The 25,448-nt window shown below is 31.2% G+C and overlaps 1 protein-coding gene across 8 annotated transcripts in view; it reads left to right on the forward strand.

Annotated features, from left to right (window-relative positions):
* The window catches only part of LOC143052806 (potassium voltage-gated channel protein Shab-like), a 127,956-nt gene extending 116,848 nt beyond the window's left edge, over positions 1 to 11,108 (forward strand). For 2 of the 8 annotated variants that reach the window (XM_076225912.1, XM_076225921.1), the window contains 3 exons: positions 1,670 to 2,423; positions 4,692 to 5,412; positions 6,443 to 11,108. In XM_076225912.1, coding sequence (XP_076082027.1) covers positions 1,670 to 2,423; positions 4,692 to 5,389 — 1,452 coding nt within the window. In that variant the 3' untranslated portion in view covers positions 5,390 to 5,412; positions 6,443 to 11,108. Of the gene's footprint in view, positions 1 to 1,669; positions 2,424 to 3,103; positions 3,166 to 4,691; positions 5,413 to 6,442 lie in introns of those variants that run through there. The other 6 variants (XM_076225945.1, XM_076225940.1, XM_076225926.1 and 3 more) reach the window with 5 other exon arrangements.
* Positions 11,109 to 25,448: the final 14,340 nt, after the last annotated feature.

Genomic DNA, 25,448 nt, shown 5'->3' on the forward strand with positions numbered 1-25,448 from the left:
TTAAATATATTCCTCAGAAATCAGTCGACATTAAACCACACAAGTAATGTTAAAACCTTAATGAAACACAGTGCTGTTATAAATAAACGTGATCATACCACCTAATACGAAATATGAAAGAAAACAGTTTACACAAGAGTTATTCTATGAAAGCATGAAACACTATTGTAAATTATACCCTTGCACAAAACTTGTAAGCGACGGCCCCGATGTATTCATGTCTGGAAAATTCCTACTCTCAAGTGCATACCATATTGATAAAAAGATCCGTTTTTTCATGAACTGCAATCCATTTCAGTTGTTATACAAATGTACTGGCTTAGCAAGGTTTTAGTATTCGAGGTACCAATAAACGACGTGGTCTCAATTTTTCAGAACGTATGATCTGATAATAAACTAAAGTGAGGTCATCAAATATTACACACTTAATTCTCCTGTTTTATGTCTAAATTGAGAATGTCCAACTTGACACCTCGAATATGAAAACACTACTGTGTATATAATTATAAACTTAAGTGACTCTCAGCTTCAGAAATGAGTATGGCACTGCACTCAATCCATTATCCAGGGTGGAATACTGTAGAGAAAAACCTTTTAGAGCAATGAATATTTAACTCTTCCTTTATTGCTTACCTGAATTACCTGTAAAATGGCGCAAATGAAATATAACCTTGTGCCGCAAATAAAATATTGTAATTTTCAAAAATTGGCGCAAATGCAATGCGCCCGTTCTAAACCATCATTGTTAACTTATTTAGATGATGTTAATATCTGTTCTGAACTGCTTTTTTGTTCATGTAATTTTTTTGTATCCTTTGATCAAGATGACATTTGAACAAAAATACACTTTCTCTGCACAGGACTTTAAGTTATCAATGCTAGTTCTTTTTTATATCATTGCATATTTTGCAACACCAGTTTGAACAAAGGGAATATAAACTACAGTTGGTGATAATTGTATAGTGTTTCAAATGTCGTGGTCTATAATATGAACTAAATTCAAAGATGCAAAAACAAGAAACAAAAAAAAGGAAACAATAACAATCTGTTTACTATGTATGTTTATTGTTCTGGATATACATAATAAATTGACAAACTTGAATTAATTCTCATCTATTAAACATTACTCATGAAGATTAAATATGTGTAATCATTGTAGATGATTCTTTTTTACAGTATCTAGTATCTATTTTGACCCGCAAAAAACACCATAATTTCAAAATATTTACAACTATATAAAACCTTTTTTTACTATTCAAAATTTTGCTTTTGGGTGCGGATTTGATTATGAATTGCTTCAAGCCAACTGTTAACCGAATGTAGTTGTTTATAACTAACCGTCAGCAAAGTAGTTCGTTTTTATGCGGTTAGAGAATAAATTTGCTATTCGTGTGCATCTTGCCATTGCATTTATCATTTACATACTACTTATCAATGACTGATTTCGCACTATTTATGACATGGTGAATAAGGTTTTTGCATGTTTTGACCGCAATGCATGGTGCTATATGGTTTGATAAAGAGTAAGTGAATTATAATCTTAAATCTGAAAATAGGTCAATCTCAAAACAGTTTAAAATCGTTAAAAGTATAGTATAGCGTCACGCTCTGTCATGATTACTTAACCTTGCATATATACTAACACAATACCTCATTTAATTTGCTACAGGAACCAGTGCAATATCAACCTACTGCTGATAACAATAATGTGACACGGTGCACAATTGAAATGAAGACAATAGTTAGACAAAACAGTAACACTAGTACAGATACTTACAATAGTTGTCTGACTCAACCACCGAATAGTCCTCTTAACAAATCGCCAGCAAGCAAGGCCAATATTTTATGTAGTCCCACATGCAAGACATTGTGTGGGAAAATTTCTTCAAATGCTCAACATAATTTATATATAAATCCTATGGATGACTCCGATTCTGGTATGGAAACTATAAATTCCGAATTAAATGACCTTACGGGTATTTGTGGTAAAAGTACATTCGAGAAAAAAGACTCTGAGCAGCCACTAGTTGTAAATGCATTTTCCGATCCGCCAATTAGCCAATCGAACCAAGTGATACAAAAATTGAATGAAGGTTTCACCACAACATGGCAGCTATATCCAAATCCCCAGCAAGAAGATGTTAGGCCTGAAATTAAACCGCCTAGCACTGTTCCACTTGGGAATCCGAAAAGGTCGAGCCTTAAGAGACACAAATCAGAGACCAATGAAAAACATCCTCATTTTAGTGATATCAAAGAACGCAGCTATTCATCAACAGACAATCTACACTCTGAGTGTACATCTTCAAAAAACAAAAGTATTAAATTTAGGAAAGCTGTATCTTTAGCTAGCAGACTTCATTCTAGTCCTTCAACAGGAAGAAAACTTGCAAATTATCACCTAATCGCAAATCCACAATCAGGTAAACACATTGTTGTCGTAAATCTTCATATTACTTTTTCATATTTTTCTGTCTGTTTTTTGTAGACTAGACAAGCACAAAAATATAAGAGACGATTGATTCTCTTCAAAAAGGGACAATACATTTTGCTCATTTCTTTTTAAATAAAGTAAACTACAATAAGCACTATTTTTGACAAGCAAGATAAACTTAATGTTTCCAGTAAAAGCAGTGAGGCAACCAGTATATTTGTTAGTCGTTCTATTTAAGATGCAATTTTTTCTACTTACAAAAACACAATTCGCAAGAAACAACAGATGTTTCTCATTTTAATCCCCTGGATACAATTTGTTGTTAATATATAAGACGAGCCTTCACCATGTAAATCCAACCAGAAAGGGTGGTTTGACAGGAAATCTTTATCTTTGTAGCAAAATTGTTAACCTTTTAAAAAAATGTGAAAAACCCGTACTCTAAAGAATACACGATAAAAATCTAAATAAAAGATTACAGTAGGAATGCGTGTTGGTGACAATCCTGTAAATGCTGTGTGTTATTATTTCCTGCACCTTATATATATAGACTAGCTTGCACACTGAGATAGATAGTTTGCACATTATTTTGTACGTTGTTTAGACACGTTTTGGAAAACACTCATAAATTTTAAACCTATTTGCATGCTGAATTATTTTGTCTTTCAGACGAAACGTTTCTCCTTTACTGAGTGAAGAATTCCAATGCCGATGAAAAAGACAGATTTCAGGTGCGATACATTGGTGTGACCTGTGCTGCATATAAAATCCACAATTTACCCATCATCATCAACTTCCGCTTTAATTAGCTTTTACCTGGCTTTTGGTCCTATTTAGTTCGTTCCATGTTTTATGTTCTGTGTTTTATCTTCCTTTTCACTCTGATGGTATAATGTTTATTTTTGATATTTATTTAAACTTCAATTTAATATTGCATATATTATGACTTGTTGGCAAGTTGCAAGTGTTTTTTTTTTTTATATATTTTTGTAAATTTTGTTTAAATATACTAGCTTACAACTTTAATTTATTCCAAACATTTATGGTATATATTAGAGAGATTATAATATGATAAATTAGTTTTCATTTCATCCATAAATAAGAAACGTCATAATTTTCTAGAAATACAGCAGCAATTTAAAGTAACTAATGTTAAGTTTGTGCTAAGAATTTGATACATAAATCTATATCAACTAAGTGTTTTTCAGTCCCTTTATTACAATATGTCAAACATTCGGTGTCTTGACTCTCGCTGCTACCTCCATTTATCCCGCTTATTACTTGGTCACACCAGTGTTTGCATATTCCTGAAATCCTTGTTTCTTTCTTTGTCTCAGTCTTAGTTCATTATGCTTTTGCTTTTGTTTCAATAATTTTGCACTTACTTTCTCTGCGATGCCATGGATATGAAATAACGTTTGAAAACATGCTTTTTGTACATTACTATGGATAAAGAGTAAAGTTTACAGACTTTCTTTTGGTGTGATATTATTAATTTATTCCTGTTTAAAAGAAGTATTACCAGATTGATGTCAACTTTTCAGCAAACGTGAGTTGGTCTCCACTTCGTTTAATATTTGATTTGGTTCTTGTTTTCATATATTTTGCACGACATGTTTCAATTCTTATAGACATAAGAAAATGTAGTATGAGTGCCAATGAGAAAACTCTCTATCCAAGTCAAAACTTGTAAAAGTAAACAATTATACGTCAGGTACGGCATTCAATATGACGCATTGGATGACACCGAACAGCAAGCTATAAAGGGCCCCAAACATAATTAGTGTAAAACCATTCAAACAGGACAACCAACGGTATAATCTGTATTAAAAAAAGAGAAATGGTTTGTATAGTGAAAAAATCAATAAAATAGTTGATGCTTATAACATAAAATATTTAGAAAAATTATAAAAGCTGTTGCGAATGCATTCACTTGGAACATTCGAATACTGACTACTATTGACTTCGAAACATTAATAAAATCTTTAACAAAAACATCTCCAAAGACATTATTTAAACTGTGTTAAAACGTACCAAAATGAGCATTTACTGTTACAAAACTTGCTAGAAAAAATAGTTTAATATAGCACAATCGATATGATTTCAAATGTTGGAATTTGCTATAAATATCTTAATGTGAAGTGCATTAGATGTTGAATTGAAATTGAACTGCATTAGATGATAATGTGAACTGCCTTAGATGTTTTGTATTTGGTTATATTGAGGCTTAAGACCCATTTCATTTTTTTATTTACAGGAACATTAGATATGGTGGACAGAGAGACAAATACTAAAACAAGAAGCTGCAGTAGCTCTCCATTATTTGAACAGCCACCAACAAAGAAAAAATCAATTTTGAAAAAGGATGACCTTCAAAATAATTTTCGTTCGACAGACAAATCGACGACAAACGATGATGACGTTTTTCTTCCTGACAATAATGTCAATTTTCAACAAACACATTCTAATATATTTTCTGAATTAAATCAGATTCCAGTTAAAGATGGCAATGACAACAGTGGAAAGTATTTGGCGAGTCCTAGTTCTCAAATATCAACAGAATTCACTGGAAGTCAGAGTATCGGAGATTTAGAATTCAGTGACAGTATGGCAAATCAACATAAATTATCAAATTGGCAGTGTGATGGTCAATCGTGTCAGAACGATACAAGTCCATCGGATAATTTAGATGTAGACGAAAGTATATTAGGCTCAAATTCTTGTGATCATTCTCCTTCTGACATGAGTTTTTCTTCTCATAATTTTAACAGGTTATCTCCTCTTGACAATGAAAACCTGGATGCAAAATCAAATGCTGACCAAAGGGATTTTATATATTCCAACTCTAATCAAAGTACCGTAGTACCTATAGATGCTTTAATTAACAATCTCAGTAGACAGCATTCTGGAGATAGTGACAAGGACCAATATACGTCTGCGAATGCAAGTGGGTGACGGAATGTGTGTACTAGAAATAGGTACATTATCTTAACCAAAAATTTATATAACGACATAACATAAGTAAACATAAAATCACTTAAGATGTATGCATATTACATAACAATACATGTTATTCAAGGTAACTTCAAAGAATCAAATATCATTGTTGATTGCAGGTGATATATATTGAAGAATTTAAGCTGTTTCTGTTTATTTTTCGCCGAACGAAGCAATGTTGTATTCTTTATTCTAGAATTCAAATAGACAAATACAGAGGTTACGATAGTCGGAATGCAATATACAGTAGACCACGTACGAAGAGAGTGAGTGGGGATTTTGTCAGGTCTTGTAATTCTACATTTACATCAAGTTAAAAGAGGCACTCTCATTAACATGGTTAACGATTGATTGACAGATGGTTTGTTTGTTTGTAAACATCCAGCTGCAAATTTACGAAATTTCTTCCAATGAGTTATATATAGTTGGTCATTCGCTCTACTGTTACATGTATTCAATACGCTAGCATGATATGACATACAAATATTCTTGTTTCATAGAATAAAACGCTGTGTCGAGATTTGAACGTGCTATCACACGAGTTACACAATTGACAGCAGGCATTTTTATCAGACCTCAGGAGGACCAAATTTAAGTCTGTATTTAATTCAGAACTGTTGTGATACTATCCCAATTAGATTATCAAGTGGCTTACGATTTCTCGAAATTCAACCTAATTTTTAATTCACTGTAGCCTGGTAGCTTTCATTTCACAAATCTCAATAACTTATTTATATTGATAATCTTTTGGAATTCCTTAGTTCAGAAAACAGGAAAACCTTAATATTAGAGTTAAAGGGCACATCAACATGAAAGATAATTATTTGAATGCCAAGTTTGTTTATCCTAACACTCAAGTAGAATTTAGTGTTCTGTTGACGAGTATTTATGCTGGCAGAGGAGATCATTAAACGAATCTGTGTATTGTTGATAAACTTTCATTTTCTTTTGCTATATCGACACATATTGTCTGATATTTTAGTTCGTAAACCCTATTTTTTACATTTGTAGATTTAAGAAAATAACCTTGGAATTTGGAAATAAAGACGGAAAAGAGTACTTGAAACGCAGAAAGAAGCATTTGAAAATCTGTGACTGAGAATGGTCACAAGCATTTGACTATAGAATAGTTACAGGATGATTCAGCTCAGAATATGAGGTGTTTGATCCCATTGTATCTGACCGTTTGCTTGTTACGTCATTGTATTTTCGGCCAGTATCATACCATTTAGATATCAATAATTTTTTTAAGATCTGTTCACAAATCCTTATTAGGTCAGAAAATACAATAAAATAGCATTTGTATAAGTCAGTTTCCAAACTTATTACGGTTCATTAAGGTTCAATAAGGTTCAATAAGGTTACACTACTGATTCTTACACTGAAACTTATCACTATTCTTTATGAAGCGAGAAAACTTTGATTTTATTGTAAATATAAAAAAAACATAAATTATACATGTATTAACTAATCATTTTCATTACAAGTTGAGCAATGCAAACTTTTCAATATTGGCGTAATCGTCTAATGATGAAAATGTGAATTATTGTTTAGGTACTTGATTTTTAGTCATTAGATTGTCATTGTTATTGCCAAAATATATACATGATATGGCATTTTGCATTGGGTAAAGTATGACCTTTTCTTTTTTGAGAAAGTGGCTGCTGATAATTTTTCTTACACGTTATAAACGTCATTTTTTCTAGCAGTAAAGATGGTAGAATAATTGCATTTTTCAAGTATTTTCATAAAGTAAATTATTACTTTGGATATCGCAAACGACTGACGAGAAATATTTTTGAAATGCCAGTTGATGGACCTTAAAATTTTCTTCCACGGTTTGTAATTATGTATTGATATAAAATATCTTTTATGAAATGTGAAGTTGATATAAAGAATACACTAAAAGTCTATTGATAAATTATATGAGATCTTATTTATTTTGAAGAGTAATAATTTAAATCTATTGATAAATTATAATGGATCTTATTCATTTGAAGAATGATAATTTTGAAATAACAGTGAAAATCAAATAACAGACAATGAATTGAACAATCGTTTAGATAGTGTGTATGAATTCATCATACTTAAATATTAATAAAATGTCCCAAACCTTTATAGATTACTCATTTCAATTGTGCATGAATATTGTTTTTTCTTCCTGAAAGCTGGAGAATAGTGATATTCTATTACGATCATTACCATGATTATAATAATACCCATTTAGTTGTGCTTTATTGAACATACTTTTGTGAACCTTTAATCTTTAAAAACCACTGAATAGTAAAATTACCTTTTTCATGTTGAATTTTTATGAAGCCTCCTACACCGCTATTTATATATCCTACATTATTATTCTTGTGCAATTTGCATAATTTACATTAGGTAAATATGGAGATTGATATGACAGTTTATTATAAATTCTACATAAATGTCATCGGTTTCAATTTTTGTATCTTTTAAGGAGAACAGTATGGCACGCTGCATTTATATTTATTCAACTTAAATGTCTTTTTACTTTATTAGATATCTTTACTTTTAGAAGATATCTTTAAAAATATTTGTAAGATATCGCAAATGTTCCAAAGGTTATAGATTAAGGCGACAGTAGTTCATCGATGTTCAAATATCGTAAATCGATTAAGAAGAAACAAAACTTGAAACGCATTAACTCCAAGATTTTTTCTAGATATATTAGATATTTTATAGGATTTGTGTATATTAGATATAATTTACAGTTTATACATATCTTAAATATTTAATGATATATCTTTTAAATTTAAAAATATATCTCATATAAAATACAGGCTAGAAAATATGTAATAACAAAAGAAAATATCGTTTCAAATATGATCAAAGTCTTCAGGAAAGGAGACATCTTATTTAGAATAATATATATCTTTGATATATTTTCGAATTATTGACAAAGATTTTTGATGAATTTATACAATATCTAGTAGATTTTATAAGATGTCGAATAAAGAATTGTTTTTAAAATATTTTTTTCTTTTATAGAATACTAGTATATAATTTAAAAGTATCTCATATAATATTTAGTATATCTTTTAAGGAAAGTTTATATGACCAGTAAAGTTATAAAGATGTATCTATTAGAATATAAGACATATTATTTTTTAAATAAATATGAGTATAGCGTGCCAGTGACTATACGGTGCTAAGTTAGTGTGCTTAGGAATACTTGTTTTATTGAACACCGTTCTACTATCATACTATCATGCCTTTATTCGCATTAAGAAATATAGTCCCAGTTAAAGAAGAAATTACTACAATATCTAGGATATTATAGCAGTATTTATGTATAATTTCATAAAACTATTGTTGACATTACCATTACTGATAAAAATACATTTTATATTACGATCATTTGTTACGATCTAGAGCCTACTCTTAAATCCTGGATAAAACAATAGAATATTGAACACTTGCCTGTAGTCTGATTGTGATTTTTTTAGCTGTGATATTATAAATAAAACCAAATATATGATGGTTTATGAAAATAGGATGGATTATTATAAGTTTGTTTTGAACAAGTGATATGAAAAGTTGTTGCTGAAAGTTACCAGCTGTTATATATATATATGTTAAAAAATATGATTTTCCTTTACAATTCTACGACGATGGTCGATTTCAATTTCTATACATAGAAATACACATTTGCCTTATTTTTTATTTTTTTTTTATAGATTTTAATCAACTAGGTTTTAATATTTTGAATAGCACATTTTGTTAGATATTTGTTTTGTTTGTTAATTTAAAAGATATGATGTGTTTTGCTTTGTTTATTTTTTTTTTTAGTTCATTTTACTTTTTTATTCGACTTCGTCTCGTTACAATTTGTTTTTATTGTTATGTGATGCTACCACCTTTTTTACAATAGTCTCTTGCACTACTGTTGTTATCTTGTATATAAATGTTTTTGTCTTCCTGTTATATTCCTTGCCATTTCATGATTTTTATAACTTCCTTTCGATGAAAACGTTTTTTACACGTACTTCATATGAAATGTAAATCGAGGATATATTAGGAAGAATTACTTCATTACTATTCGGTAAGCATGAGCGAAAACGTTTTATCTATTGAACAGCGTGTCTTGTTGACGTTGTATACAGTCGTCCTTGTTAAGTTTTATGATGTTAGATACTACAAAACAGGACAGGAAAATTATGCTATTCTCTCCAGTGTAATAATATGCATCAGTGCATTTATCTTAATGCGATTCTTACTCGACAGTAGATTAGATGATCCCAACACCCTACATAGTAGCTATGCAATTACTATTTATCTCTAAGAATAGCTCTCTGCTCAGCCAAACACATTAGGATGACGAATTCTGTTACTCCTGTTTTTTTTTCAAATCTCAACTGATTTGTAAATATTTCGATAAAAAAGAATCAAGAATTGTGGTCAAAAGATACGCTTGTATAATAATAATGCGTTCTCTATTTACAACCTGATAAGTTTACTTAAGATATTTAAATGCGTTTCATTACAATTTAAATCTATTTTACTAACTTTTTGCAAGACATCATGTAAATTCTTCCTGGAAATATTGCAAAATTTTAGTTTCTATCAGTAAGTGTAAATTAAAACTATGAGAATTTTTGCAAGTTAAAGATTGAAATATAAAACTCGTTCTAAGAAACATCATATATTTCATATTTGTATAAACTCCTTTGAAATATCGAATTCGTCTAAACTGGACCATAAAACGTTCGGCACATTCGTACAACGCTGAACGATGTATAGATAAGTTGATGTTTATCATTAACGGAAAACCACATACTTAACAACTTTGAATCCTCTAAATACAAAGATTTTGATTGATTTCAAATAACTAACCATGCTAAACATACTTCATCACGGCACAATTGGTTAAACAATAACATGATATGTTTATATCAAGAATCATAACTTTATCAATGTAGTGGTTAATGAAGTGTCAGCTATTCAGAAATTTTCATGTTAATGTTTGACAAATATTGTTATTTAATTATAAAAAATATATCTGTTAAAGGGCAATACACCTATAAAGTACGTTGCTTTTTCCTCTGGTTCAGACATTCTTGCAAACGCAGATTTTGTTTTACTGATATCGCTCGTGAAAGTTTTTGGTTTCACGAGAATGTTGACAATCAACTTGACATTTCTGATTATGATAATGAAAAATACTTTTTTTTTAAAAGTTTACAATTCATTATTTTTTCGTATTCACATTTAGATATATATATATCTTAATAAAAATTAAAACATGTGTTTCGACGGTTAAAAGCAATGTGGTATAGGACAACCTTGTCAGAAACATGAGAGTATTTACCAAATGAATGATAGTCGAGTTTATATACTTTTAATTAAATAACCATTATGTGGACATTATCTAACTGTATAAAAGTGTATAACATAACCAAATATTGTAAATGGTTTACATAAAGCATCTTTTCATTGAAATCAAACAAACTTTTTTCTAGTACCAAATTGTACATTCATTCTTAAATTAGAAATTTTTACCTTGCATTATTATTAAATATTTATTATTGTTAAACTTAGTGTGTTTTATATATGTGAGTTTTTTACTATTATTGAGTAACATTGTAATGAAAATACAAGTTAGGTCATTGAAGATTTATTCTAGACACATAAAAATTAATGAAAGAATGAATATTGCTTCTTATTTATGCTCTCCTTTAGAATATACATGATCGAATGTTCAACAGTTTCAGCAAAATAGTAAGTTGTCCTTTTATCGAATGTTAAAACACTGAAACCAAACCAATTTCAACTTAATTACAATTTAAGAATTGTTGTATTGAAGGGTGATGTAAACTAAGATCTTTAACTTGGTCTGAGTCAAAGTTAAAGGATACTGTTGACTTCTTTTCATTCCTTTTGAAGTCAGCCTCATATTATTAAAGGAATGATAATGTCAGTTTCAGAATATTTATATTTGAATCGGAGTGATGTATCCCTTCCTAAGACACGATGCATGTCAGACTAACCATAAACATATTGTGTAATGATTTTTCTCTGAGACTAATGCAATATCACGTTCCTTACAGATTCTTGTAAGCAAAATTTATTTGAAGGATTATAGATTTTAATGTATTGTGAATGAGACAGCTACCCAATGTTTAAGATAAAAAAGGCCAACTTAGGGACAGTACCATTACAAGTGCCAATACAAATGCAAATCTGAATAAATACATTAACATATCTTCAATTATCACAACATTTCTCAAAAGACAAAACCAATACCACACATACACAGACTTGGGATAGTCACATAGACATTAATTTTACAACATGAGAGATTTTTTATTTTATCCATGTAGCAACATTCTAGTACCAACAACGTTTGTTGTATACAATTTATTCCAGGACATGTGTTAACTAAGATTGCTTTGATAGAGTAATGATGCAAGGAAAATTTCAACCAATGGATTTTAATGGCAAAATTACAGCCATTTCTACGAAAATGAAACTGAAGCCAAACGACAGGCATCACTAACGAAGAAACCACTTGCCATTTGTCTGGAGCACCTGAGTTCATCCAATTTATTTCGGGGTTCATGTTGATTTTCTCTTAAGTTCAGTATTTTTGTGATCTTACTTTTTAAAATAACCATAAAGATATTTTACAACTGCAAATAAGACAACTATCCAGCAGATCCCAAAGTCAATATACATATACGATGTAGTATGATTGCCAATGAGACAACTCTCCACCAGAGACCAAATCACATAGAAGGTTACAACTATAGGTCATAGGTCATAGCTATAAAACCAGGTTCAATCCACCATTTTCTACATTTGAAAATGCCTGTACCAAGTCAGGAATATGACAGTTCTTGTCAATTCGTTTTTTGATGCGTTTTGTTATTTGATTTTGCCATGTGATTATGGACTTTCCGAATTGATTTTCCTCTGAATTCAGTATTTTTGTGATTTTACTTTTTACCGTACGGCCTGCAACAATGGCCAGATTCCATACAATATAGTCAGCTATAAAAAGGACCCAAAATGACCAATGTAAAATAGTTCAAACGAGTAAACTAGCCGCCTGATTAATGTACACCATAATAAACTATAATCTAATAGGATAAACAGCAAAAAACTCTTTGGATATTGTACCTAGCATTTTACATAAAGAATTCCGAGTTCATGTGACAGATTGAAAACAATGATTAAACAAATTTCTGGGAAAATCTGGACAGGCGTAATGTATATCATGGTTGAGTGACCTTTATATGACATGTTTTCTATTATTTTTCAAATATACTGAAAACTGAAGAATACAACTTGTTAACGGGTTTTAGTCCTTCTATTCAATTAATACTTACATGCCATTTAAGGTTGAACAACTCCATAATGTTACAACAAACGATCACAATAAGATAATTTTGTAGGCGTGCTAAAAATAAAATGTCAATAAAATCAAGTAGACATAATCGTTAACGTGCAAACTTATAAAAGTTGTATACAAGAAACAGACATGATGGTACAATCTAACAGCGTTAAGCGATTACTAAGTGAGGAATACTATCACATTTGCATCTAAATGATTCCAATTTGTTATAGAAATTACTTGTTACAGTTTCTTTTCCAGAAAGACGGAGTCGATTTGTTGTTAGGAAGAATAAGATTGCAATTAAATTTTCAGGATTGATGAGATGGGCTTTTCTGAATAATGATTTAGTTTTAAAAAGCTATGGAATATTTAAAAAAATATATATAGGGATTCATTTCAATTTTGTAAATGATTATTTAGATAATGTTTGATATAAGACAGTATCCACGTCTATATCATCTTCGTTTTCTATATAGATGGCGATAAATTGAATATTAGGATAACATGCCAAATAAGATAGATACAACTTCATGTTAACTGACATTAAATTCTTTGGTGATAAATGGAAGGAGATATTACAAAGCGGTAGAGACGAGCTTAATATGAAAATGGAAACCAGAACGTTTTTATTGGTGCAGTGAAGCCAGAAAACGGTTCCGTTGCTTGAGGAACAAATTGATCAACGTTGATTAAGTTGTCTGCGTCAAATATCAAAGCAACAAACCTATAAATCAGAAGTCCGTCTAAGTAAAAATCTACACGCCATCTACTTCTTACATTTCACTGAATAACTCTCATTGATCTCCTGTCATATTCCAAGGCTAATCATATCAAAATCCGAAACTGACGCAAGTATTTTCTTATCAGGTTACCACTGTATATATACACAAGGTACTGATAATCGGTCGAGAAAATTGGTTGCAAACAAGAAAATGTATATACGGGAAACAAAAAATCTATAAACCGACAATATTATTAAGAAGCAATGGAAAATTACTAATGTTCAAATTAAATTACCGATGTTTAATTCTCGTATATCGATTAGGAGTAGACAAATCAAAATTAAAAAAAATGAACAAAAGTATTTAAAAAGTACAAAAGAAGAGAAAAATCTTCAGAGCATCGCAAGAAATCCATATTGAGGTAAACTAATGCATTAACAAGGTAAGCATATCACTCTCACGCATTTGAAAAAAACTTGTGATTTTCCACTCATAAAAAATAATAAGCTGAGAGAAGAAAGAATAAAGTGGGATTAAGATGGCATAAATCCCTTCTTATTAATTATCTCGATGTTACTGAGCAGGTTTCTAATGTGACAAAGGAAAAACAAAATATTAGTTGAACTGATTTTTTTTAAAAGAGGGACGAAAGATACCAAAGGGACAGTCAAACTCATAAATCTAAAACAAACTGACAACGCCATGGCTAAAAATGAAAAAGATAAACAAAAAACAGCACACATGACACAACATAGAAAACTAAAGAATAAACAACACGAACCCTCCCAAAAAACTAGGGGTGATCTTAGGTGCTCCGGAAGGGTAAGCAGATCCTGCTTCACATGTGGCACCCGTCGTGTGCTTATGTGATAACAAATCCGCTAAATTCTAATTCGGTAGGTCACATTCATGAAAGGGAAGGGGATTGTAGTTACGACGTAGAACATATCCGATATCATTTGTGAAACGGTTATTCCATAACAGCCAACCAACTCGTGATGGCTCACGATCTAGAAAAGCAATTTGGATAAAATACACATTCTGCATTTCCATTCTCAATTTTACATATTACAAGATAAAGAAAATTATATATAAAGCAGTAATAAACAGATGTTTTATTCGGGTTTTGTTCACGATTTAAAATTTAGAAAAGTCAGAGCATAAATTACTTATATTATTCATATTTGTTTATTCTACTTGTTTGGTTTATTTTTTATTTTCAAAAATTATGTTTGATGATATTGAAACTCAAATCCAGACGGTTGCTAGATCATTGTTGATGGTTTACAGCCATGCATTTTATCTAAGTTTACTGTTGTTATTCGATCTATCAATTTAAATATTATACCCTTTCAATGTAATTTTACTTATAACCAATCAGATATAGTTTGTCGGGTTGCTTTACAGTCTAATACAATTCATGTAGTACATTTCAAATCTTTAATTGAAACAAATACTTTACCTCTTTTAAAGTAGTGATAGTATACCAACTTTTAAAGATGTAATAACTCTCTAAAGGAAAAAAATTAAAGAATGAAAACGAAAAGATTTTTATTTATATGTTTGTCTTTAGAGTTCAGAGAATTAGTGGACAATAAAGGAATGACAATGTGGAAAGATAAAGTAGAATGAAATTCAAAACAGTGTGGCTGTGACCATTGATTGACACATTAAATTCATCCATTGACTGGGACAATTTAGGTGAACGTTTGTATGTAACGACCACTGCTCACTATGTACTTTTTAAAGACACTTAAACTATGGGGTCACCAAAGGTTCTCAACACCTAAATAAAGTAATTCGAAAAATTAATCAGAAATAACACGATGTTTTGATTTATATCAATTATATAAATCAAAACATAAAGGTTATTCCTGATTAATTTTTCGAATTATTTTATAATTAAAGGCGTTAAGAAACCTTTGGTGACCCCACAGTTTAAATGTCTATCGTAGGTACGTCGTGAACAGTGGTCGTTACAGACAAACGTTCACGTAAATTGTCCCAGTCAATGGATGAATTTAATCAATGGCCACAGCCACACCGTTTTGAATTTCATTCTATAAGGGACTTTTTTACTTCTTTTCCAACTTTTTTTGTAATAAACATGTAATGTATCCAATTTTCAAGTTCCAGTTTCAATACAACCTTCATAAATGCTGAATTTGTAAAGATAGAGCAAAATTTATACTACAGCACATACTGCGGCCAATGTATATTTGGTATATAAAGTTGCACATTGACTATTTTTAAAAGAATGGTGTAAAATACTATGTTTAATGAATATGAATTGTTTTCTGTCTTTGCTTTGACCAGTATTGCAAGTACATCTAGAAACTAAAGTCTTGGTGTACTCTTAATTAGTTTATTCCTTATAAGGAAGTTTTTGATTAAATACCATGTAAAGACCACAAAAAGACTTTTCAAAGGCTTTTTAAGCAGTTTCATACCAAATAAAACAACAATTATGTTTCATTATATACTAAATCTGTGTTTTAAATACTTGTTAATTTCACAAAATGTCATTGACAATCACTCTGCAGAAATTCCTGTTACCCCAACATCAGGGTGGGTTCAAAACTAGACAGCCAGAACTTTAGTAGAAAAAGTGCCAAATATGAAAAAATAAGATTAGGTATGAACAAACTTTACATTTTGGAGATTGAAGTAACAATTTAGAATATTTTAAAACCAATTATTTAACATAAAAATCCAATTACAAACATTTCAACACTTGTTTCATAGATGAAGGACATGTAATCATGAAAAGTTGTGTAGTATATTCTTTAAATAAAGAAACGCAATGCATTATGTAAAAATAAATGAATACCTTCATGCGGTCAGATTATTCGAGTGTTAAAATACTAGAAAAGTGCTTATTTACCACGTGTTCTACTACTTAACATGGGGAACACAGCCAAAAAAAAACCCACTATGTCAAAGGGAGGTAATCCATTTTTTCCTATGATTTTTTACATTATGAGGAGAAATATGTGCAAAATGTGATGTAAATGGGGAGAATATTTATGCCTTTCATTGATATCATAACTCTCAGGTGTAATTTCTATTGTTTCTTTCAATCTGGACACAAAAACCGATTTTTACCATATACTCCATGCTTCTCTCACAGTACACTGAGTGCATCCTGGATAGCCGCAGTTAAAGATAGAAATTTGTGTACAAAAAACTGGACAAAACAACTTCAAAAGGTTCCAAAATCCTTCCATTACATTAACATTTACAGGAAATTAGTTTTGAGATTATTGTGTGGCCTTGGACAAGTACAGTGTAAAAGTGCATATTTTCCTATAGGGGTAAATTCAGTAAAATATCTCCCATTGACTTTAATGCTAATCTATGTGTGGAATTAAATTAATACCTGATTTACCTTTAGAAATTAAAAACGTTCATATATCATTCATGAAAGTACAAATGTAGCCCTATCTTTTGCAAAAATAAAAACATAGGGTCATGCGGCATTTTTGGGCATTCACATGGCCTTGTTTACAAACAATGTAGATTCGCACTGAATTCCTATACTGACCCCCATTACTTTTCAACCCTGTAGGGAAAAAAATAGTACATTCAGCATTTATTTTTATTTTTTTTTCAACTCTAGTTTTGATCCATCTACCAAAAAACATTTATAACAAACATTATCTACCAATCAGAAGAGCACAGGACTTCACTTTTAGACAGAAAGCTCTCCACCAAATGGGCGGTCCCTCATGACATATATATATATATATATTTACTGAATTTACCCCTATATGGATAGTCAAGCTAGCACAGAGATAAATTTGACATTGAGATACATTGGTACTGTTTTTTTATCATTGGAATGTATTTTATTTTAGTTTATTGATGATGGTCGTTTAACTGATGGTAGTATTTTGTTTGTTTTAGGTTGTATGCACACGTAAAAGCAAGAGGAGTACAGAAAAGGTATACTCAAAATTTATAAAAGACTTAATACGGGTATGCCAAGAAATAAAATAAAGACTATGGATAAACGAAAAGGTTGAACGTAACATTGAAATGAAAAACAAATCTAAATAACCGGAACAACTATTAACTAAAAACACTTAATAATCTGTAAAAAAGTAAAATAACAAAATACTGAACCCAGAAGTAAATTCAAAACGGAAAGTACCTAATGAATTGGCAAAATCAAAAGATAAAACAAATCAAACGAATGGACAACAACTTTCATATTCCTGACTTGGTACATGCATTTTCTTGTAGAAAAGGGTGGATTGAACCTAGTATAAAAGCACTTAACCTCTCACTTGTATGTATGACAGTTGCATCAAATTCCATTACATTCACAACGATGCGTGAACAAAACAGACATACTAGGTAAAATTTTCAAAATAGGGATATCACCGTGTTACAATCTCAATCAGAACAAAAACAAACAAATATTTAAAAAAGGAGCACAAAAAAGCATATAGAATGAAATTCAAAACAGTGTGGCTGTGGCCATTGATTGACACATTAAATTCATCCATTGACTGGGACAATTTAGGTGAACGTTTGTTTGTAACGACCACTGCTAACTATGTACTTTTTAAAGACACTTAAACTATGGGGTCACCAAAGGTTCTCAACACCTTAATAAAGTAATTCGAAAAATTAATCAGAAATAACACGATGTTTTGATTTATATCAATTATATAAATCAAAACATAAAGGTTATTCCTGATTACTTTTTCAAATTATTTTATAATTAAAGGCGTTAAGAAACCTTTGGTGACCCACAGTTTAAATGTCTATCGTAGGTACGTCGTGAACAGTGGTCGTTGCAGACAAACGTTCACGTAAATTGTCCCAGTCAATGGATGAATTTAATGTGTCAATCAATGGCCACAGCCACACTGTTTTGAATATCATTCTATCAAATTTAACAACCACGTCCATTGATTATTTATTTTTGTATTTTATTTAAGTATGTTAAAATCAACCCATAAAGGATTGAAATAGTTCAAGTCCTGTTACCGAATGGCTAGATTAACATCAACTCGCGCGTTTGACGTCAGAATGTAAACGTCACACTGGTTGAGATATAAAATAGTTTTGACGTTCAAAGTATGCAAAAATTATAATAGAAATAACATAATGGCGAGCTGTTTGGAGTACAGAGCCACGTCATATGTATCAAAGGAACACAAAAAGTCACACGAACAAAGCATATTAGCAAAAATGAAAGATAATACAAACAACACATTGGCGGGATTTATAAGTACTGAGCCATGTCAAATGGATATCACCATAAACAAATCAACTTGAACAATAAAAGTAATACAAACTATAAAATATAAACTACTCCAGGTCACCGTACGACCTTTAACAATGATGAACAAACCCTATACATTAAAGCTAAAAATGCCCGGCATGCAAAATAAAAAAACAAAAAACAATTTAAGAGATAACTAATGTCCAAGTTGGTACACGCCAGTGGCGGATCCAGGGGGGGGGGGGGTTCCGGGGGTGCGCACCCCCCCTTTATTTTTGCCGATCAATGCATTTGTATCGGGACATATGTTTTGCACCCCCCCCCTTTGCCCTGGGTGCCCTGGGTTAGCACCCCCCCTTTCGAAAATTCCTGCATCCGCCCCTGCACGCTAATAGCATTAGACGAAATACAGTTATAGACGATAGAGACCAACGACCATATGCACATTAAGAACGATGCTATGTTAAACATATATGTGAACGCTCAACCATATCTTAGACAGTAGTATAACATCACATCATAACATTAGATTTGATTTTTGCTATCCTCATTCAGTTATAGCTCTTTATGTATTGATCCATCGTTGTCTGTGCGTACCAGATAAAGAGAAGTCAAGAAATGTGCATTTAAGATATAACAACTGGCAAACAATAATAAAACAGATATAAAACTAAGTAAGAAAAAATGAAATTCATTTCAAAACCTAGACTTATGAGATTACAATAAGGGCATAATCGGAGAATGTTCCGTTAACAACAATAGTGGAAAGCCCCATTTAACAGCAGAACATTTAAAAAAAGTTACTACTTGTTACAGTTACTTACAAAATGTTGAAAACCCTTTCTTCAGCACAATAATATAAAATACTGACCTAATTTTAAAAATAAACGATCATACAGTATTCAGCACAATGCTGTGTACCTACCAAAAGTTGAAGAATCCATTCTTAAGCAAAATGATATGTAATTTTGCAGAAATTAAGGTTGATATTTGGCTGTGTTGGATATCAAACAGCCATATCCCCATTTATTCAAAGAATATGGTATTATATAGTTTAGAAATTAATGCGAACACACACAGAAACATATTTTCTTGCGCAAAGCTTTTCTATATTTTACAACAATATACTGCCATGCTATATTTTTCCATGACTAGAAAATACCAGTGATTGTGTCATACCTCAATGATTGTATCAATTTTAAATGGGTTATAGATAGTTCAGATGCATATGATCAGATACGAAGTGCATGATTTTAATTTTCGTGCGTTTGAAATGTTTTGTTATAAATTGGTGCAGTAACATATCCACCGTTTAACTTTGTACTTTATTTGGCTTTTTGAAATTGTTTTGATTTGAGCGTCACTGCTGAGTCTTTTGTAGATAAACGCATAAACAAAATTTCAATTCTGGTTTCTACGATGAGTTTATTTAGTAACGTTTTTTTGTTAAAGAAAAAGCAACATTGTTGATTTGTTAAATCGCTCCCTCCCCTTTCTATAATCTTTTTTTTGTTTTTTTTTTTGTTTTTTTTTTTTGTTTTTTTGTTTTGTTTTTTTTTTTTTTTTGTGAATAATATATAATCTTAACTCTGTTCAGTAATTGGACAAAAATTGTCAGTCAGTGTTAAATATGTTTTGTCATAGAAGTGTGTGTGTGTTTTTGTATCGAAACTTAGTTAGCGGAAATCGACACACAATCTGAGTGTTCTCACCTTTATATGAAACCGTTCATTATTTGTTTATTGAAAAACTTATCAAAGATACCAAGTTTATTATTTGAGAAGCCAGGTGCGCGTTTAAGACCCATCTGTGGCTTTCGAATCAAAATAGTTAGGAGGCCCAACCAAATAACAAATTAACGAAATTTAAAAAAAAGACATCTTATACACCAATTTAAAAAGAATTGCTGTCTCTATAAATTTACTATAATAATAGTATAAGAAGTAATGTTTTGTTTTCATTTGATCTTTTCAAAATTTGATAAAATTAATTTTCTGGCATGTAAAAATCGTACTGGAAAATTTGGAAACATTAACTATTTTGTATGTTAAATTAAAAGCATATTTAAAAATAATGTTGTGATAAAAATATGAGCGAATCAGTTCCTTTTTAAGAAACAGACGTTCTACAATGTTTTAGTCAAATGTATACAATTTTGTTACTAGTTTCATTTAGTCTCATTACGCTTAAGGTTTACAGGGGTATAGAAATACGGTAATCAGAACTTCTAGACGTAATACCTAGGTGAAGAGGGGTGTCGGTTTGGTTGCGCAGGTTGCTGCTCACAAGGAAGCTATTAAAACAAGAGTTACAAATGGTGAAGTTGAAATCATTCCTTCGTAAATTTTATGGACGCCATCACGAGTTGGTTGACCGTTATGGAATAACCGTTTTACAAATGATATCGGATATGTTCCTTACGTCGTAACTACAATCCCCTTCCCTTTCATGAATGTGACCTACCCGGCGAATTAGACTATTTACCGGATTTGTTATAACATAAGCAACTCGACGGGTGCCACATGTGGAGCAGGATCTGCTTACCCATCCGGAGCACCTGAGATCACCCCTAGTTTTTGGTGGGGTTCGTGTTGCTTATTCTTTAGTTTTCTATGTTGTGTCATGTGTGCTATTGTTTGTCTGTTTGTCTTTTTCATTTTTAGCCATGGCGTTGTCAGTTTATTTTCGATTTATGACTTTTACTGTCCCTCTGGTATCTTTCGTCCCTCTTTTGTGATAGTACGCGCAACGCATTCGTATCATATGAAGAGAGTGTCACCCTATCTGATGTTTGAACATGTATACTAATTTATTTTCTCGTATGAATGAATGATTTGTTGTAACGGCTGGCCTGCAATTTACTCTATTAATAAAAATGAGATACTTACAGTAGTTTGTTTAGTTTTGTATATTCATATCTTAGGATTTGTTTTAAATATCTATTTATTTCGTATTTGCACATTATGGATCTGAAGCAACTAGTTCATGTGTGAAATCGTCCCCCTACTTCTATTCTCTTTTCTCGGTTTCTACTCATGAATTGGACAACAATCGACCGTTTTCTGTTATATAGCTTAGACATCTTTTGTCATGGTTGTGCATGTGTGGGTTTGTTTTAAGTATTAATACTAAGTTAATTGAAATCTATACTCGATTTCAGTAACATATTCTCTAAAAGGAAAAGCGAAATAACAATAATACCGAAATCTACTGAAAATTCTAAACGGAACATCCCTAGGCAAATGGCGAATTCAAAAGCTCAAGCACATAAACATAATTGATATCAACTATCATATTCCCGACTTGGAACAGGCATTGTCTTTTGCAGAAAATGGTGGACAAAACCTGGTTATATAGCTAGCTAAACCTCTCACTTGTATGACCCATTTATCATTGTTTTATGTATGTTTGACACATTCTAAAATAAATTCGATTAAAAGTATTTAGTACATGAATCTACACCTTCGAATACTCGTATATGGGACAATATTCCTAATGCGCCTCCGATTGAGGAACACAATAGTTGTTTGTAAACAAAAAATCTCTGTGTAGTGATATTGAAACACATGTTTCAATTTTTAACAAGTGACTGAGCATAACCATTTGTGTTGATCTGGAAATTATAGGACCTTAGAATAAATGTGTAAAAACTATGGAGTTATTATATGTATTTAAAGTATTAAAATTTGAGAGAAATTATTGTGTGAAAAAAGGGACTTTTTACCATGAAGAGCCGCATCACGAAAGAATTTATTGGGTATGCTAATTTACAGAAAAATGAATCACACTTCGTACTCCGAAAATTTAACCACATATGTAAAAATGACTCAGCTTCGATACAAGCCATCATACATATACAAGTTTACGATATAGGATGAGCAACAGAAGAAAACGTTACCATTATCGCCTATGGAGAAACAATTACGCATATTGCCCCATATATGCCTGCTCTTATTATGTTATGCTGTAAAATGGCAACAAGTCGCTTTGGATGGATCCTTTAAACCTCACTCCCTTTAAATTGTTGCCAAAACTAGTAGATAATGATTGGGGTTTTAACGACTTTGACTATGCTGGTCTTGCACGGTCGGAAAAACTAATAGAGATAAAGCCAGATTAAATAGTGCTACGTATATGCAAAGGGTGATAACTCTATTAAATATTCATAATTTTTAAATAAAAAATAACATAAAAACGCCTTTAGGAAATGAACAAAACAAAGAGAGCAGTCAATGATTAAAGTCAAAGCATAGTGATATAAACATAAACAACTACCTGTAGTTGGTGTGGGGTTTATTTTTTTGGAAAAAAAAATATTAATTATTCATTTCACCACAAGTTAAATGTATTAAACATGTTCAGCAAATGTACATTATAAATTTGCCAGCAATATGTATCTTTAACTGACATTGATTTTATCATCATTTAGAATATTTTGGGACAGTTCAGAAACAACACTTTGCTGCTACGTTAAAGTCATATGAAACGAGTACCTGGTGAAAAATTATGTTAATCCAATTCTTGAATCAATATAAAAAAAGAAGATGTGGTATGATTGCCAATAAGACAACTCTCCACAAGAGACCAAAATGACACAGAAACTAACAACTATAGGTCATCGTACTGCCTTCAACAATGAGCAAAGCCCATATCGTATCGGCAATGCATCCATATATCATAAACTTAGACTTCTGTGCACGATTTTGTCATTTCTTTACGTATCCAATCGTGTTATTGTCAAAAAATATTTCACTTTGTCAGTGTTGTTGTGAAAATATGGCAGCTATTTATTAATGATAATGTTTTGAAAGCGAAGTTTACCGATTGTCACCTTTGTAACGAATATTCAAGTAAGCACGTGTATAACATGTACAATAAGATACAGTTTATTCTAACGACGGAGCGATGTTTACGGCTGTTGACTCTCTCTACCAATTTTGTTTTCCCCTGCGCACTTGCATATTGCGATCTCCGGATTGAACGTGAAAGGTCACGCTGGGGTAACTCCATCCGGAAAGCATGTCGGCGAATTAACAATTAAAAAGTTTTTTTTTCTAAATTTAGACAAATTAAAAGAATTTTCTTCAGAAAAAAGTGTATGTATATAAATTTTATAATGAAAACTAGCCATTTAGTAATAAAAACTTATGCCTATTTTTTTTATTGGGAGTGTCATATGACTTTAACGGTTGATACGAATCAACGAAAACAAATGTAAGGAAAACAATAAAATATGACGCCGTCAACTACTTACGAGATTCAGGAAAATGAATATGAAAAAAATATGGAGGTTAAAACTAGTTTCTTATATATCAACCCTCCTCCTTCTAACCTTGAATTTAAGATTGATTGAAAAATACATACAAAAGTGAATATATAATAAATGCCAATACAAGGAAAGTACTTAACTTTAAAACAACGGTATAATAGCTCCTAGAGATAAAAATAAATAGCAAACTATATCATTTAAAATAATTCAAAGTTACTGAAAGTAAACTCAAATTGCTTTACATGTTGACATGGAATCAAGAAATACTATACTTAATTCATTTAATAAAATTCATTGAGCAATGTCATAAACATTCCAGGAGACATGACCTTGTGCAATGCTCAAAACAAAACTACTAATATACACCAAAAGAGAGGCGAAATATCAGGACTGTAAATTACATGGAGTCATGTAGGCAATTGCTTCCTATTGCGAGCTGACAGAAAAAAAAGAACAGAAGAAAAAATCGCTTAAAAGCATGCATATTTTTTAATATCACTGGTTGTTATTTTAGCAAACAAGGTGATTAATCATAATGGCAGGATGTTTCCGATATTTAGATTTGGTAAATATCTGTGAACGGTACCAAGATCCTTTGCACACATAAAATGTAAGCCAATGCTTTACTGATTTTACTTGCTACCACGGTATTTTTGTAACTCCAAGTTTATAATATACCAGAAGATAATTCAAACTCATCAGCCGGGAATAAACTGACAACGATATGGCGAAAAAAGAAAAACAAAAAGCAATAGCACACAAAACAAAATATAGAAAAATAAAGATTGAGCAAGACGAACCCCACCACTGGGGATGATTTCATGTGCTCCGAAAGGGTAGACAGATCCTGTTCAACATGTGGCATCCGTCTTGTTGCTCATGTCAGTACAAACCCGGTTATAAGTCTAATTCGGTACGTCACATTCGGGAAAAGGGGACATGGGTGTAACGTGTTACTTTTACAAATTGTGATTTGGATTGGGAGTTGTCTCATTGGCACTCATACCACATCCTTATATCTATATAAAGTATTCTTTTATCTGTCTGTCTTTAAGAATATCACTTTTACTGTTTAGCCTGTTTTTGGTGATATCCATTTGACATGACTCTGTACTTATACATCCCGTAATGTATTATTCTGCTATGGTAAATAACTGTATTCTTGTCTTTCATTTTAACTAAAGTGCTTTGTACTTATGCCTTTTGTGTTCTTTTGTTACATATTTATTTGTTTTATAGTGATTAAGATTATAACACCATGTTGATGCTGTACCTCAATTTTTGACATTTTTATCTATTATGTCTTTTTGTTTGGCCACACATCGTTGTTAATATAATGGAATTATATGCGACTGTCATATAAGTGAAAGGTTAAGCTAGCTATAAAACCATGTTTAATCTACCATTTTCTGCCTATCCCAAGTAAG

Source organism: Mytilus galloprovincialis, chromosome 1, assembly GCF_965363235.1.
Source record: "Mytilus galloprovincialis chromosome 1, xbMytGall1.hap1.1, whole genome shotgun sequence".
Classification (NCBI taxonomy): domain Eukaryota; kingdom Metazoa; phylum Mollusca; class Bivalvia; order Mytilida; family Mytilidae; genus Mytilus; species Mytilus galloprovincialis.